This window comes from Mustela putorius, unplaced genomic scaffold (assembly GCF_011764305.1).
Source record: "Mustela putorius furo isolate JIRA1106 unplaced genomic scaffold, ASM1176430v1.1 tig00537327_pilon_pilon_pilon, whole genome shotgun sequence".
Taxonomy (NCBI): Eukaryota; Metazoa; Chordata; class Mammalia; order Carnivora; family Mustelidae; genus Mustela; species Mustela putorius.
The window spans coordinates 404,392-420,855 of NW_025422450.1; the positions used below are offsets into that span (position 1 = coordinate 404,392).

At 34.1% G+C, this 16,464-nt stretch overlaps 1 protein-coding gene across 3 annotated transcripts in view; it reads left to right on the plus strand.

Annotated features, from left to right (window-relative positions):
• LOC123390353 (butyrophilin subfamily 1 member A1-like) overlaps positions 1-16,464 on the plus strand; it is a 38,146-nt gene that overhangs the window by 7,386 nt on the left and 14,296 nt on the right. For 2 of the 3 annotated variants that reach the window (XM_045074277.1, XM_045074279.1), the window contains exons 2-8: positions 4,143-4,241; positions 10,007-10,030; positions 10,778-10,798; positions 10,990-11,010; positions 12,043-12,063; positions 12,404-12,430; positions 13,043-13,069. In XM_045074277.1, coding sequence (XP_044930212.1) covers positions 4,143-4,241; positions 10,007-10,030; positions 10,778-10,798; positions 10,990-11,010; positions 12,043-12,063; positions 12,404-12,430; positions 13,043-13,069 — 240 coding nt within the window. The remainder of the gene's footprint in view (positions 1-4,142; positions 4,242-10,006; positions 10,031-10,777; positions 10,799-10,989; positions 11,011-12,042; positions 12,064-12,403; positions 12,431-13,042; positions 13,070-16,464) is intronic. The other variant, XM_045074278.1, reaches the window with a different exon arrangement.

Here is a 16,464-nt window from a genome sequence, read left to right on the forward strand (position 1 = left end):
CCCTTATTGTCTTTTTTATCCTTTTCTCAACCCCAATGAGTATACTTATGATTGTTGCTTTAAATTCTAAATTGGGTGTGTAACTTAAATCTGTTTTTCTCCAGATCTCTGGCTATGGCCTTGTCTTGTTCTTTCATTTGGCAAAACTTCCTCCATCTTTGCAGATCGTCTAAGTCTCTGCCTTCTTACTCTGTGTTAGAAATTATGTCTCCTGCTCCTGAAAATAGTGACCTTATGAAGAAGAGGTCATGTAGTTTCCAGGGTCTTGTACTTAAAGGAATGTCTCTTATGTGTGCTGTGTGCTCTGCTGTTGTGTTTTGGTTGACTGTCTTTCAGGCTAGTCATCTCCAGAAGCTTTCCTTGCCTGCTGTGGGCAGTGTTCTGTTCCTGGCCTGAATGTGGCAAGTTTTAAGTAGGCATGCTCTGGTTTTGTTGTGACATGAAAATTGACACCATTTCCACCAGAATTGAGGCCCCGCAGAACTCTCTGGTTGAGAAACATGATGGAGGTGGTAGTTTGTGCTGGTCTTCAGAGGTAGAGAGTCACCACACTGGGACTGAGACAAGCTTGACTGAGAAGGGCAGTCCTGCCAGAGTACAAGGAGATGGGTTTTGGTGAACAAGTTAAGCATTTAAGCAGATCCAAGTCCAGCACTTTGCTGCTTTCTGCAAGTGGCTCTGTGTTTACGCTGAGGTGTAGGGGAGGGACACAGTGACAGCCAGTTTCTTTGTTCTCAGAGATTGTCTCAGTGAATACTGCCTCTCAGAGATATGCTCCAAGAAGGGTGAATAATCTCCCCACTATGTGCCCCAGGAGTTATTCAGATCACCTTTTACATGCTGTCTGTTCCCTAATTTGCCTGTCTTCTCTCCAGAAACAGGGCAATACCTTCAGTGCTCTATCTTTGCCAAGTCCACCAAACTTTAAAACTCCAGGTTTTAGGTCCCACTGGTTGTAAGAACTCATGAAATTTAGCCTCTTTCATTTGTCAAGTCAAGGGGTTTGGGGAAACTCTCTACTTGTACATTCCACTGTGTGTTTCTTCTTCTTCTTTTTTTTTCCCCCCTTTATCGATGGCCATGGCTCCCTCTCCTCCACAGCACCTGCTATTCATTTCTCACATAAACCACGTCTCTTCACGTAATTTTTCAGTGTGGCTACTTTTTTCCCTTTAGTTAGATCCATCAGTCTTCAGGTTGATTTCTTGGATATGTAGGATTATTTGATAATTATCTAGTTGTGTTTGTGGGATGAGTTGAGCCTATGGTCCTTCCACTCTGCTGCCGTTTTTCCTCCCGAAGTCTTCTACTCTTTTTTCAAGTCCAATTGGTATCTTTATGATCATTGCTTTAAATTATCCATCAGACATGATACTTATATCTGTTTTCCTTAGATCTCTGGCCATGGCCTTATCTTATTCTTTCATTTGGGAGAAATTCCTCCATCTTTTTTATTTTGCCTAAGTCTCTGCCTTCTTCCCTGTGTTAGAAAAGCCAGCTATGCTCCTGAAAATAGTGGTCTTATGAAGAAGAGGTCATGTAATGTCCTGGGCCTGGTGTTTCAGGATTTGTCTCCAGTGTGTGTTGCATATGCTCCACAGTTTTGCTCTGACTGCTCTGTCCTTCAGTCAGTAGTCTTCAGAGGCTCTCTTTGCCTGCAGGAGGCACCATTTTGTCCCTAGCCTGAATGTGGTGAATTTTAGCTAGGTATGTTGTGATCTGTTGGTGAAATTAGACCTGTTACCAATTCCACCAGAACTGAGGCTCTGTGAACTTTTTTGATTGGGAGACATCATGTGGATAAGTGTTGTGCTGTCTTCTAGGGGGAGTGACTTGTTATCCTGGGACTAAGGCCAGCTTGACCTTGAAGGGAAGTTCCACCAGACTGCAGGGGACATGTGTTTTGGTGTATGCACGTTAAGCAGCCAGTGTTGGCACTGTGCCAGTTCCCACATGTGAACATGTGCTTCTGCTGAGGAATGGGAAAGGGAAATGATGCCAGTCAGTACCTTTATTCTGTGAGAGCTTTCTCTGTGAACTATACCTCTCTGTGACATACTCTGAGAAGAATAAATAATTTCCCCACTGTGTACCCAATGTACTCTTCAGATCACTGTTTCCATGCTGCACGTCCATGGGCTCTTTGCCTTTTTTCCAAGAGCAGGTTCAATGTTTCCAGAGTCTCCTGGAGTCAAGCCTTCTGACATTTAAAACTTCAGGTTAATCCCCTCTGGTTGAAATTTAGCCACTTGGAATGGAAATGTTTCACTTTCTAAGCCAATGGCTATGAGGAAAAATCTGCTTGTTCATTCTCCTCTGTGCTCTTCTCTCTCTTTCATCCTTCTCCACAACCAGAGCTCCTTCCCCTCCATAGCTTTCAGGAACCATTTCCCATCTAAGCCATATCTCTGTGCTTCCTAACTTCTTCAATGTGGTCTCTTCTCTATCTTTAGTTGTGGATCTTGTTCTGCTCAGGCCAGCTTCTGGGGTATTTAAGATGATTTGATAGTTACCTAATTGTGTTCATAGGTGGGAGCAAGCCTAGGGTCCTCCTAGTCTGTCATTATCTTCCCTCTTTGTTGTTTTCTTTAAGAACTGCTATAGTGTCATTGCATAATGAATACATATAATTTGGTGAAAAAAATAATCCTCACTCCAATATAACTTAAGATGTTTTATTCAAAATATACTTTGTTCTTCTTTTCTTATTTTATCATGACTGCTATTCCCTGGTAAGAAAACAAAGACAAAATAATCTGTGACTGTGCTTTAATAGTCAAGCTGCTCAAGTGATGTTGTTATAATTGTATCACTGCACTACAAACAGTCTTGATTGCTGCTCCTCATCTTTGTTATTGTTGTGAAAAACAGCTATAGACTATACACCAATAAAAATATAGTAATCTGAAAGGGCATGTGCACCCTGGTGGTTACAGCAGCAATGTCCACAAGAGCCAAACTATGGAAAGAACCTAGATGTCCATCAACAGATGAATGGATAAAGAGGAAGTAGTATATATATACAATGGAATACTCTGCAGCCATCAAAAGAAATGAGGGGCATCTGAGTGGCTCAGTTGGTTAAGCTACTGCCTTAGGCTCAGGTTATGATTCCAGGGTCCTGGGATTGAGTACCGCATCAGACTCCCGCTCAGCAGAGAGCCTGCTTCTCTCTCTCCCTCTGCATGCCACTCTGCTTACTTGTGTTATTTCTCTGTCAAATAAATAAATAAAATCTTAAAAAAAAGAAATGAAATCTTACCATTTGCAATGAGTTGATGGAACTAGAAGGTATTATGCTGAGTGAAATAAGTCAATCAGAGAAAGACAATTATTATATGGTCTCCCTGATATGAGAAATTTGAGAGGCAAAGTGTGGGGGGCTTAAGGGGTAGGGAAGGAAAAAATGAAACAAGAGTGGATCAGGAGGGAGACAGACCATAAGAGACTCTTAATATCACTAAACAAAATGAGGGTTCCTGGTGGGAGGGGAGTAGGGAGAGGGTGGTTGGGTTATAGACATTGGGGAGGGCATGTGCTATGGTGAATGTTGTGAAGTGTGTAAGCCTGATGATCCACAGACCTGTATCCCTGAAGCTAATAATAAATTATATGTCAATTAAAAAAATATCTTAGTTCTGTTGACATTGAAATTCAAATTTCATATTATTTTTGCATCACGTGTTTTATTTACAATTTTTTCAGTGATTTAAAAATGTGAAATCTATCCTGAAATCCCAAGTTTTCCAAAAATACATGCCAGCCTTGATTTGATTTGTAGACCAAAGTATGTCTATATCAGTTTTGGCTTCATAAAGTATAGCAAAGTGATGAGGAGAGACCTGGAGCTTAACAGAGATTTCCTCATTTACTGTGAGGTGTCCATTCCCAAGAATTCTTCACAACCCATGGGATAAGCATCTCCCTAACCTCTGAGATATTCAGTCCCATTCTGTCTTCCTAGTAGCTGTTGTGATCTGCTGCTGTGGTGTTTAAGAGTAATGGGATCTCTCAGCTTTATCTTTGAAAATTGAAACTTGGCCAAATACCAATAAGTTATCGGAAGTATAGAATAAAACTTCTATGGCAAAAACAGTTGGTCTGGATGTTAATAAGGAAATTCTCTGGCATTCATTTTTCAGAATTCCACCATGAAGATCGAATAATCACCAATGTTCTCCTATACCTAGGATTTTTCTTCATCGTCATTTTTTTTGTGTGGATGGAATATCATAATCATGGTAAGTTAAAAAATATGTAAAGTCCTGGTATCTTAAGGGTTCACTACTCTCACTGATTTTGAGTGTTGATTATAACAGAGCTAAGTGGAATCTGACCTTCTTATTATAAAAACAGAATTAGAGGTGAGAGATGTGACAGTCTCGCTTTATTGCTTACTTCTCACTTTTTCACATGTACTTCTAATAAACATATTTAATAGAGGTTTTGAAAAACTGCAATTCACCAAGTGTATTATTACCCAAACTGTAAAGGTTCTGGAAACATGTCTGTAAAATTAACAGTATCAATAATGTTTAACAGGGAAATCTACAGCACTTGAGTTACTTGTAAAATATTTGATTACTTTGATAATTTGTCATCATTTGATAACTTATCTCAACTGTTAGGATTAGAAATAACTGATTGAAGCTGTAAAGAGTAATATTTGAGCTCTATATAAAGAAAAAGTTTAAAAATAAGACCTTTCTCCTTATTGAGTATTTTTGCAAAGGAAGTCATGAGTTCACTATCACTGATAGCATTTAATGGAAATCTCAATGGTCATATAAAGGACTTGTTTATCTTAATTAGAGAATAGATTCTTATATTAGAGAATGAATCCTCAGTTAGATGGAAGATCAAAAATAATATATTTTATCATAAGTAATGTGAAAGTGTAAGAATGAAATCCTTAATTCTCAAGTAACATTTATGGGGAAATGTTTTTTTCCCTTATTTTTCATAATTTTTAGCATTCTTCTGTACAAAAAAAATTACCTCCTTAGAAAAATACACTATGCAGTGCCTAGAAATTAAAAAATCCTGAACAGATAGAGATATCCAAATAAATAAACTGGGATTTTTTTTCAGTGTTTATAGATGGCAATAAGAATAAATTATTTTATTAATAAATGAAATCCTATAAAGTATATTTTATTCTGAAAACAAACACACTAGATTTAAATAAATGCTGTTAAATAAAAGCAAGACCAAATTTTAAAAAAATCAATTTAAATAAATATAATATAGTCACCCCAATAATAAAAATATATATTAAAAATATATACTGGTACAAACAGAAGCAAAATTTGAGTATATATATATATATATATATATATATATATTGCCCTCCTTGGTTAAATTTATTCCTAACTTTTTATTCTTTTATGAACTATTGTTAATGGAATTGTTTTGTTAGTCTCATTTTTGGAAAGTTCATTGCTTGTATATAGGATAAAGCCATTTGTATGTTGATCTCATATACTACAGCTTAGCTGAATTTGTTTAGAAAAACTATGAGGGAAACTATGGCCTACCAGAACAGAAGAGCTTTAGGATAACACCTGCCTTACTCTAGGACAAGTAACAACAGTTTTCCCCAACCTCCCAATAGTTTCAGTCTTAGAGAATAACTAAGCTTCCACTTCTAGCTGGCAGAATGAGGCGAAAGGAGGCAGTGCAAGGCTGTGTTAGGTGGCATTCTGTTTTCATTCCACCCAGGCATCTGTGTGTTTTAGCTAAGCTTTCTCCCTATACAGAGTGAGGAGGAGATGTGAGGAGATATGAGACCATGTTCTGCTTTCTTCAGGAAAGTTATCACTGAGGCAGAGGGGCAAGCTAAATTAGACTTCTGCTAGTAGCCAATGTGGCAGTAATAGTCAGCATTCCATTTCTACCAGTGACCAATAGGGAATTTATATACACTCCCACCCTGGAAACACTTGCTATATATAAAACCAATGACTGTTGGCTAATATAGAAGAATAGATAAGATCTATGGTCTCACATGTGTGAGAATATCCAATGTGTCCAGAATAAAATAAAAAATTCACTCATCATGTCAAGATCAAAGACAATCACCACTGAATGACAGTGGATAATTGTCAAAAACCAACATTGAGATGACACAACTGTTGGAAGTATCTGGCATGGATGGTAAAGCTGCAATGATAAAAAAGATTCAATGAGCAATTGCAGAAACTGCTGAAACTAAGAACAATGGAAAATTTTAGGAGATAAATAGATTTTACAAATAACCAAAGGAAAAATACAGAACCAGAAATTATTATAACGGAAGTAGAAAAGTTACTTGATGATCTCAATGCATGCTAAATTGAAGATGACAGAAGAAAGAAACTAAACATGAAGATAAATCAATAGAAATTACCTAATCAGGAAATAAGTGAGAAAATAGACACAAGAAGAAACAGAGACCTGGAATGCATAGACGATATAAAAATAATCCATCGTTTTTGTTATCAGAGTCCTCAGAGAAATTACAAAGAGTATGGAGCTAAAAAAAATATACATATAGATGAGATAATGGTAAAATGCAAAACTCTACAGATTCAAGATACTGAAATGTCCACAAATGGGAGAAACCTAAAGAAACCCTCAATGAGGTATCACTACACATCTTTTAAAATGACTAAAATTAAAAATTAAACAGACAGAATATCCCAGTAGTGTTGAGAACATGAGGAAACTTGACTTCTAACATTGCTGGTAAGAATATAAAAACAGTACAGCCCTTCTATTCAGTAATATGGCATTTTCTTGTAAAAATGAATATGGTGAGTCTGGTGGTGGGTATTAAGGAGGGCACATATTGTCTGGAGCATCGGGTGTTATACATAAACAATGAACCTTGGAACACAACATCAGAAACTAATGATGCAGTGTATGGTGATTAACATAACACAATTTAAAAAATTAAAAAATGAATATGCACTTGCTGTATAAATCAACAATCATACACTTAGGCATTCATTCTAAAGAATATAGAAATAAAACCTTATGTTCATATGGAATCTTCAATGCAGAACAATTTTACTTATATTAGCAAAAAACTGGAAACAAAACAAATACTCTTCAGTGAATGCAGAGTTAAATAAACTATAATAAATGAGTATACTGGAATACTATTCAGCAATAAAATGCAGCAGAGTATTGATTCATACAACGAAAGTGGTGGGCTTCAATAGCACTGTGCTTAGTGGGAAAAATGTATATCTCAAAAGATTGTGTACTGTATGATTCCATTTGTATGACATGTGAAAACTGACAAAACTATAGAGATGGAGTATAGACTAGTGGCTGCCGGGGACAAAGGAAGAACAGGGGTGGAGAATGAGAATATAAAGAGATTGTCTAAGATATTGTGGTTGTGGACCAGTTTTATATCTTGATTGTGGTTTCTTGAGTCTATAGATGGGAGAAAATGTATCAACACACACGTGCACGTGCACATCAATGCATGCAAAAATGGTGAAACCCGAATGAGGTATGTTGTATAATTAACAGAATTATAACCATGTCAGTTTCTTGGCTTTGATATTTTACTACAGTTATATGAGATGTTTTCTTTCATTAGGGGATCTGGGTAAAGGATATATAGGGCTATATATAAAAAACATTAAAAAGAGGGGGAAACTATGATTCCTGTGCTTCATCAGGTAAAATAAAAGAGACTAGAAATAAAAAGAATGAAAATTCACAGCAGACAAATAGAAACTAGGAAAAAATAGTCAAATCAAAATTTTAGAATTGAAAGATACATCTGAAATTTAAATACTACTGCATTAGCACAATAAGAAAATGTAGATAATAAGGAAAAAGACCAGAAAATGGAATTTCCAAAATCAAAAATACAGGAAAAAACAAGTCTTGATGAGGATGTAGAGAAAAGGGAACCCTCACTCACTATTGGTGGGAATGCAAACTGGTGCAGCCACTCTGGAAAACAGTATGGAGATTCCTCAAAAGTTAAAACTGGAACTATATTATGACCCAACAATTGTCCTACTGGCTATTTACCCCTAAAAATCCAAAACCACTAATTCAAATGGATATAAGCATAGCCTATATTTCTTGCAGTATTATCTACAACAGACAAATTATGGAAGCAGCCCAAGTCTCCATGGATAGATGAATGGATAAAGAAGAAAAAGAATATATACAAAATAGAATATTATTCAGCCATAAAAAGGAATGAAATCTTGACATTTGCAACAATATGGATGGAGCTAGAGAGTATAATACTAAATGAAATAAGACAAAGAAAGAAAAATACCGTCAGATTTCAGTCATATGTGGAATTTAAGAAACAAAACTAATGAACAAAGTAAAAGAAATACAACTCAAAAAAATGGACTCTTAACTATAGAGAACAAATCAAGGGTTACCAGAAAGGAGGTGAGTGGGAGAATAGGTGAAACAGGTGATGGGGATTAAGAATACACTTAACCATGTTTAGCACTGAGTAGCTTGTAGAATCATTGAGTCACTATATTAGACACCTGACACCAATATAACTGCGTGTTAATTATATTAGCATTAAAGTAGAAAAAATTAATTTACAAAGGAAAAGTGGAAATATTTACAGCGTGTGTAAGTTTTCTGCATAAAGATATTTGGAAATATTAAAAAAAAGTTTTTGCACATTAATAAAGAAATTCCCAGGAAGAGAGGAGAAAGATTGGAGCATATAATCTCTTTGAAGAAGACTGTCAAAATTCTCTCACACTTGGTAAAAAATGTAAACTTAAAGATGCAAAATGCTTGGCAAAGTATAAGCAGAATAAACTTAAAGAATACCGACATGCCTAGAATTATTTTGATCATAATTTTTGAAAGCCAAATTAAAGAAATAACTCTTGAACTTATCTAAAGTAAAATGAGAAAGGGCAAATGATTCGAAACCAGGTAACTTCACACCGAAAATCATAGAAGCAAGAGTAAAATAAAGCAAAGTCATTAAAATACTGAAAGAAAAAACTGTCAACCCACTAGTCTATATATTCAGTGAAAAGAGACTTCAGCAAAAAGACAAAAGAAAATCTTTAATGCGTGGAAGAAAAAAAAGTCAAGAAAACAAAGACAAGACCAAAAGTAGTTACCAGATTTGTCTCATACGAAATCCTAAAGAAACTTCTGAACATAAGGGAAATAACAGAAGGAGCAAATGAGAAGAAGGGAAAAACATGTGGATAGAAATAAGAGATTGTAAATTCTGAAAATCAAAAATTTCTTCTATTTGTTTTGAAGATGTGAAAAGGTGTTTTCTCTTCATCCACAAGCAATTTAATTAATGATCGAATAAATTTTGCCCTCTTGAATTCATTTTTATGCTGTATCAATTATTTGAAATAAATAAGCTTAATGAATTTATTCAGAGAAAGGGAGGAAGTTAAAGGGAAATTTATCTCCACCAGAACAGAAAATGTATTACTAAAGGAAACCCTGGATTATAGAAAAGCAATGCTTTTGGTACTTTGGCATTTTGTAATAATAGTTTGCCCCTAAAAGAACTGATATTTGATCCTCTGTACTTTTATTTATGAATTACTTCAATTATTTTAATCAATATTTCTCATTTGATATGGACATTGGGGAGGGTATGTGCTATGGTGAGTGCTGTGAAGTGTGTAAGCCTGGTGATTCACAGACCTGTACCCCTGGGGATAAAAATATATGTTTATAAAAAATAAAAAATTATATAAAAAAATGTCATTTGATTTTCAGAGAAAAATAAAAGATGATGAGTTTCAAATCTTAAATCACTTAGAAAGGATATCGTTGCAACAAACTCAGTTTCAGACAGTAAGAAGAAAAGGTGTTTGGTATCTTGACATTATACCAAATAAAACTTTCTTCCTTGTACACCAATCTACTGGTAACTCTATTGTTTCACTTGCAATTTGTTTCAGTTTAATATGTAATAAAACTTTCCTGTTTGTTTTTTTTTTTCTAAACTGTCTAAATTTTTGTCTAATCTCTTTTTCAGAGAAAAGGAAGAAAGAAGAGCAAGGTAGCCATTTTACCTTCACATAAGTACAAATCATGCAATTAAATATTGTCAGCTCTTGACTGTATGAGAGCAGCCCTGGGCATCTTGGCATTGTGTTGAACCAAGGACATTTTCCCCTAGTAAATGAATTGATTTGACCTTCCGTTACTTTATTTGCAGATCACTTCTGTTGCTCTAACTTCAGTTTACTCTTTTGCATAAGCATCATGATATCTGAAGCACTTTCGGTGATCAAATGTGATGCTGCTTGTGAAACATGTATCACAGAGCTTAATGCAGAGAAAGCAGTTAATGAATGTCAGTGGGGATGTTGGGTATGATGGTGACAATGATAGTGATGATGATGGTGATGGTGATGATTATTATGACAATGATATCATGCCTATAGAAGACTTCAGGAAATTATTTTGGGAGATGTTAAGTTCAGTCACAAGAAATTTAAAATTATTTTTCTGCTTTGCCATTTCACATAAAACAATGTGGAAACCCATAAGTTTTTCAGTAAAACACCTATAAAATAAATGTAATCTTTTTTTTTTTCTCTGAAGTGGCTAACCTACTCTATACACAACAGGAGAAAAGGTTTTTGTTCATTTTGTTTGTTTCATAATGATTCTTATACGACTTTCTTTTAATTTTTCAAGTGAACCTAGGAAAGCAAATGATAAAAATCTAACAAATATTTACAAAATATATTTCTATTATGTGTGTCATAGTGATTTTCATATTACTCTGTTTTATTTTCAGGTGAACCTAGGAAAGAAAATGGTAAAATGTAATGACTATTTACAAAATATGATATTCCTATTGTCTATGTCATAGTAATTTTCATATTACTCTGTTTTATTTTCAGATGAACCTAGAAAAGAAAATGTTAAAATTTAATGACTATTTACAAAATATGATATTCCTTTTGTCTATGTCATAGTGGTTTTCATATTGCTCTGTTTTGTTTTTAGGTGAACTCAGGGAAAAAAATGGTAAAATTTAATAACTTATTTTCAAGATACGATCTTCCTATATGGATTTTTGCTGCTTTTTCCTTTTCTATTCCCCCTACTTTCTCTGTATAATTTTTCATGATTTTCATTCGTGTTTATTATATTACTATTTCCCTTCCTGTTTATTTCTTTCTTATTCTCCCATTAGTTAACTCACTTCTCTCATTCACCCGTGTCTTAATTTAATGTATTATTTTTCAGCTGTCTCCATGACATTAGCAATAACTTCTTCTAGTGGCTCTGAAATAAGTCAAATATAATCTGACAATATATTTGAAAGAGCTCTCACCATGCTTGCTGTGCCTACAACCTGATTCTAAGCAAAACTGAAACTCTTCTAACTATGACACTATTTTATCAAAGAAATGTGCAATAGGTTGTTCCTTATACAGAACAAACACTACTACTCTACCTTTTGACTGAAGCATCAGCTGGCTGGACTAAAAGTGGAGGATTATGGCGTAGTGATTGAGTCTTTAATTTGCAGTTTAACTTACTTAGATTTAAATCTTTGATCTGTTCATTTGCCAACAGAAACTTCACAATGTTGTTCACCCGTTTGATTCTCAGACCTTTATTCTGTAAACAGAGGAATACTACTTCCCCATTATTTTGCTAGCATTCAATTGGGTAATTATATAAAACCATTAAATAATACCTATCTCAGTGAATGCATTGAATAAATTGTAGCTGTTACCGCACAGATGATGGATAGTATCACATTGCAGGTGATGATATTTATTAGTATCAGCATTCTAAACGACTTCAAAAACAATGTATCACTGCGGACTTGGTGAATTTTCTCTTGAATTTCAAATGTAAAATAATTTATCCATGTAAGCATGTGATATATTTTTGTATTTTTTATTTCTGGTAAGTGTTCTAAAGGAGTGAGGGCTTTTTAAAAAAACTTTAATTAAAGTAACTTATTTCACATGTTATTCATTTAAGAAACTTTAATTTTTCTTTTCTCTGTGATATTAAAATAGTGTTTTCACTTTTGTATTTCAGGAGAATTGCAAAAGGAAATTGGTAATTGTATTCCAATAGTTGAAATATTTGCAAGATATATTGTGGAAATCCCATGCTTCACTTTATCCTGTTTCTCTACCTCTTTAATTTTGAGTGTCTTTTAATTTTCCTATAGCCTCTCTATATTGTAGTTATCATGCTAGGAATGATTTACCTGTTTACCTTGATTAAGTCCTAAAAATCATGTGAGTCATCTTTATTATATCTGTAAGAAATAATTTATAAGGAGCAATGGATTGACTAATATTATAGTGATAATTAGATTATCAAAGAATGCATGTCTTTATTTGCATTTTTACCTCCTCAAGAGTCTCAGTCTTCTGTGTACTTTTCCTTTCAGATCAGAGAAGAGCCCAATTTAGGAATGGTAAGTAGCCCAGAAGTTCTTTCATGGCAGTTCTTAAATTCCATAAATAATAAGACTCCTAACTCAGCTCTAAACTCTGTTCCCAGAGAGTCAGGCATATTATACCATTGCCTGTATTCACTGTGTAGGAGCATAAATGAAAGAGAATCTGTAGTTAGTTAACTTATTTTTCCCTAATTTGGAATATCCCTTTCACTTCATCTCACTTTCTCAATTCTTTATTCCTTCACTCTGTTGTTCCTAATTCCTTCCTTTTCTTCTTCCTTCACCTCTCTTCTTACCTTCCATTTTCCCATCCTTCTTATCTATCTTTATCTCAAACTACTCACCTTCATATCATTACTTCTTCATTTTCTATCTCCCTTATTTCCTTTCTTCTTTTTATTGTTTTTAGTTTGCCTTTTTTTCTAACTTTATATTTTTCCACACACATACACAACTCAACCATTTTCTAGTTTAAGAATGGAATGGTCACATGCTTGTGAGGAAGAAAAGCAACAGACAGATAAATATGTCACTGAATGCTTAGAGAATGTCAGTGATGAGGAGAGGAAAAGATATAAGAAGGACCAGGAGAGAGTAATAATATTTCATCATTTTGTTCACCTGCAGACTGGCAGAACGCATCATTGTACCCTGGTGAGTACATTATCCTAACCATGATCATTTTCCCTGCATCTAAGATATGTAGCTAAGCTCCCCAATTCTGCAAGATTCCATGCTACCAACTACCACATGACAGAGGGAAAAAAAAGTATTGTACATAACTTCTGTTCCATAGAAAACTTACCAAGAAATATAAATTACTTTTCTTTCCATCTTTTTCCAGCCTGTGTCTCGTGGGACACTTACAAGTTAACTAAAGAAGATACTAAGAAATAAAAATAGTATCTTGTCAATTTAATAAATTTACTTTTTCCTTTATCACAACTAAAGGAAGTTTTATATTTTTGTGAATTAATCCTAGCTACTCTTTCAAATAAACATCAAAACATGAAACAGTTTATCAAGCTAGAGTGTATCTTTAATGTGTCATACAAATACCTACCTGGTTAAGAAGATCTACTTGGAAGATGCCCTCTAAGCAAAGACTTAGACCTAGACTCTTTCATTGTGTAACTTTCCAATATTCTAGATGTCCTTCAAAGACAGTCACAATTTTTTGAGAAAAAGAAATGTGAAGATCACCAAAATCTATAGTGTTTTGTGGCAGAGGTTGAGAGGTGTACACCTACATAGGCCATTTCTGTCATGTGGTTTCACCTAGGCATAAAGGGAGCTGGGAAAGGTGGTTTAGCTGTTTTCCCAGAAAACAGAAAAGCAATGAGTATTGTTAGAGTTTTGCCATCTCTACAAAAAGCTGACTTTCAGGTAACCAAAGATCAACCTAATGCTTCTTTTCCTGTATCTATCTAACTTGGTCTTTTTCAAAAAGAGAAACCAAGGGTCCATGGAGTCATTGCAACTAACTCTAAGGCCAAGATCTCTAGGAGATGCCCATTTGTCTTCTGTCAGTAGATGTAACTCTTCTGGATATTGAAATCTGTGTACTCATAGACAGGAGTTGTCTGTACCCTTTATTCCATACTTAGACAATGCAATAAAACATGGATAACAATTTATGTTTGGAATAAGGAAGGAGAAAGCACTATAATCATCATTTACCAACAGCAGTAAGAATTTCCACCAGGGATTCTGTGAAGGCCCCCTATTCTGAGGGTGGAAGTGTTTTCCTGATTATGTAGATCCTTGTTCTGCTCTTGAGATAACTTGCTTCCAGTTTTCCTCAATAGCCCTTGGCTATCCCCCACTTCAAGTGCATAGTGGCAAAGCACTCTTCTGGCTCGTGCAAATTTATTTCAAAATATGCTTTGCATCTTTCATGCTTACAGTATGCTTTACTTTAAGCTCATTTTTTTTGAGAAAATGTTATTGGATATAATATATATACCATACATCTAATTACGTGTTCACTCATGTTTTGAAAATCAATTCAACGATTTGTTAATACATTTACACAGTTGGGCAACAATCATCAGATCCAGTTTTAGAAGATTTCTATCACCTGGAAAGATCTTTTGTTTCCATTTTCTGCCAGTCCTTTCCCAGGCTCAGGCAATCCCTAGTCTACTTACTCTCTCTTATAGCTTTGCCTTTTGGACATGTATGATTGGGATCATGTAATAAATGGTTTTTCTTTTTTTTTTTTCCATTTAACATGTTTTTGAGACTCTCCTTTTAGCATGTTTTAGTACTTTGTTCTTTTATATTGCCAGATAGTATTCCATTGTAAGGATATGCCACATTATGCTTATTTATACCCTAGATAATAGGTTTTTAGAATACTTCCACTTTATTTTATAGTTTTAAGTTTTAATTTATATTCTACTTAGTAAACACATAGTGTAATATTAGTTTCAGAAATAGAATTTAGTGATTTATTCACATATAACACCCCAGCCTCACCACAGCAATTGCCCTCCTTATCACCGATCACACATTTAGCCCTTTCCCTGAACCCACCTCCCCTCCAGAAATCCTGTTTGTTCTTTGTCATTAAGAGCCTGTTTTATGGTTTCTCTTTCTCTCTTTTTTATTACCCTATGTTCATCTCTTTCATTTCTTAAATTCCACATATGAGAGAGTTCTGGTATTTGTCTTTCTCTGACTGACTGACCTCACTGACACTCTAGCTCCATCCATGTTGTTATAAAATGATAAGATTTTATTCTTTCTTATGGTTGAGTAATATTTCATTATATATATGTGTGTATGTATATTTATATATTCATATATACAAAAATGTATACATATATACATATATGTATGTATATATAATGTGTATATATGTATACATTTTTGTATATACAAATATGTATGACATTTTGTATACATATATATGTATATGTATACATATATCATACATATATGTATACATTTATATATATATACATACATATATGTATGTGTATATATGTATACATTTTTGTGTGTATATATATACACATATACACACACACACACCCCACAATTTCTTTACCCATTCAACAGTCAATGAACATATGGACTCTTTCCATAATTAAGCTATTGTAAATAATGCTGCTATAAACATCGGTATGCATGTGTCCCTTCAAACCAATATATATTTTTTAATATTTAGTAGCAAAATTGCTGGATCATAGGGTAGTTCTATTTTTAACTTTTTGAGGAAACTCCAGACTGTTTTCCAGAGTGAATGCACCAGTTTCCACATTTGAAGCTTTATGAACAATTCTGCTAGGAACATTCACATACACATCTTTGGTCAAAAATATGTTTTACTTTTTCTTGGTTATAAATTAGGAGTGGGAATTCTAAATCATATGATAAATTTATGTTTGACATGAAATGAAATTGTAAAACTGTTAACCAAAGTGTCTGTACCATTTTACATTTTAGACAACAATACATTACCGCATTTATTATTATCTGTAATTCTCATTATGGTCTTCTTAGTGGATGTGAAGTGTATCTTTTTGTGGTATTGGTTTGACTTTCTCTAATGTAAAATGATGTTGAATATTATTTGATGTGGTTTATAGCCTTTGTATTCCTTCCTTGATGAAATATCTATTTATTATTTTGCCATTTTAAATTTAATTTTTATTTTGTAAATAGAATTTATTTATTTATTTGAAAGAGAGAGCAAATGAGAGAGAGTGAGCAAGTGTGCATGAGCAGGGCAGAGTAGAGGAAAAAACACATTCTCCACTGAGCAGGAATCCTGACAAGGGGCTCCATCTTAGGACCCTGGGATCATGACATAAGCAGAGGCTTAAATAATTATGCCACCCAGGCACCCTATTCTGCCATTTTTCAATTGAAATATTTGTCACTCCATTTTTGACTTTTAAGAAATCTTTTTAATTTGGATACAAATATTTTATCAGATAAATTTTTTGAACATAATTTTTTCCTAGTTTTTGTATTGTCCTTTCATTTTCTTTTCAAAAATTATTTTGATTAACATATAATGTATTATTTGCCCCAAGGTA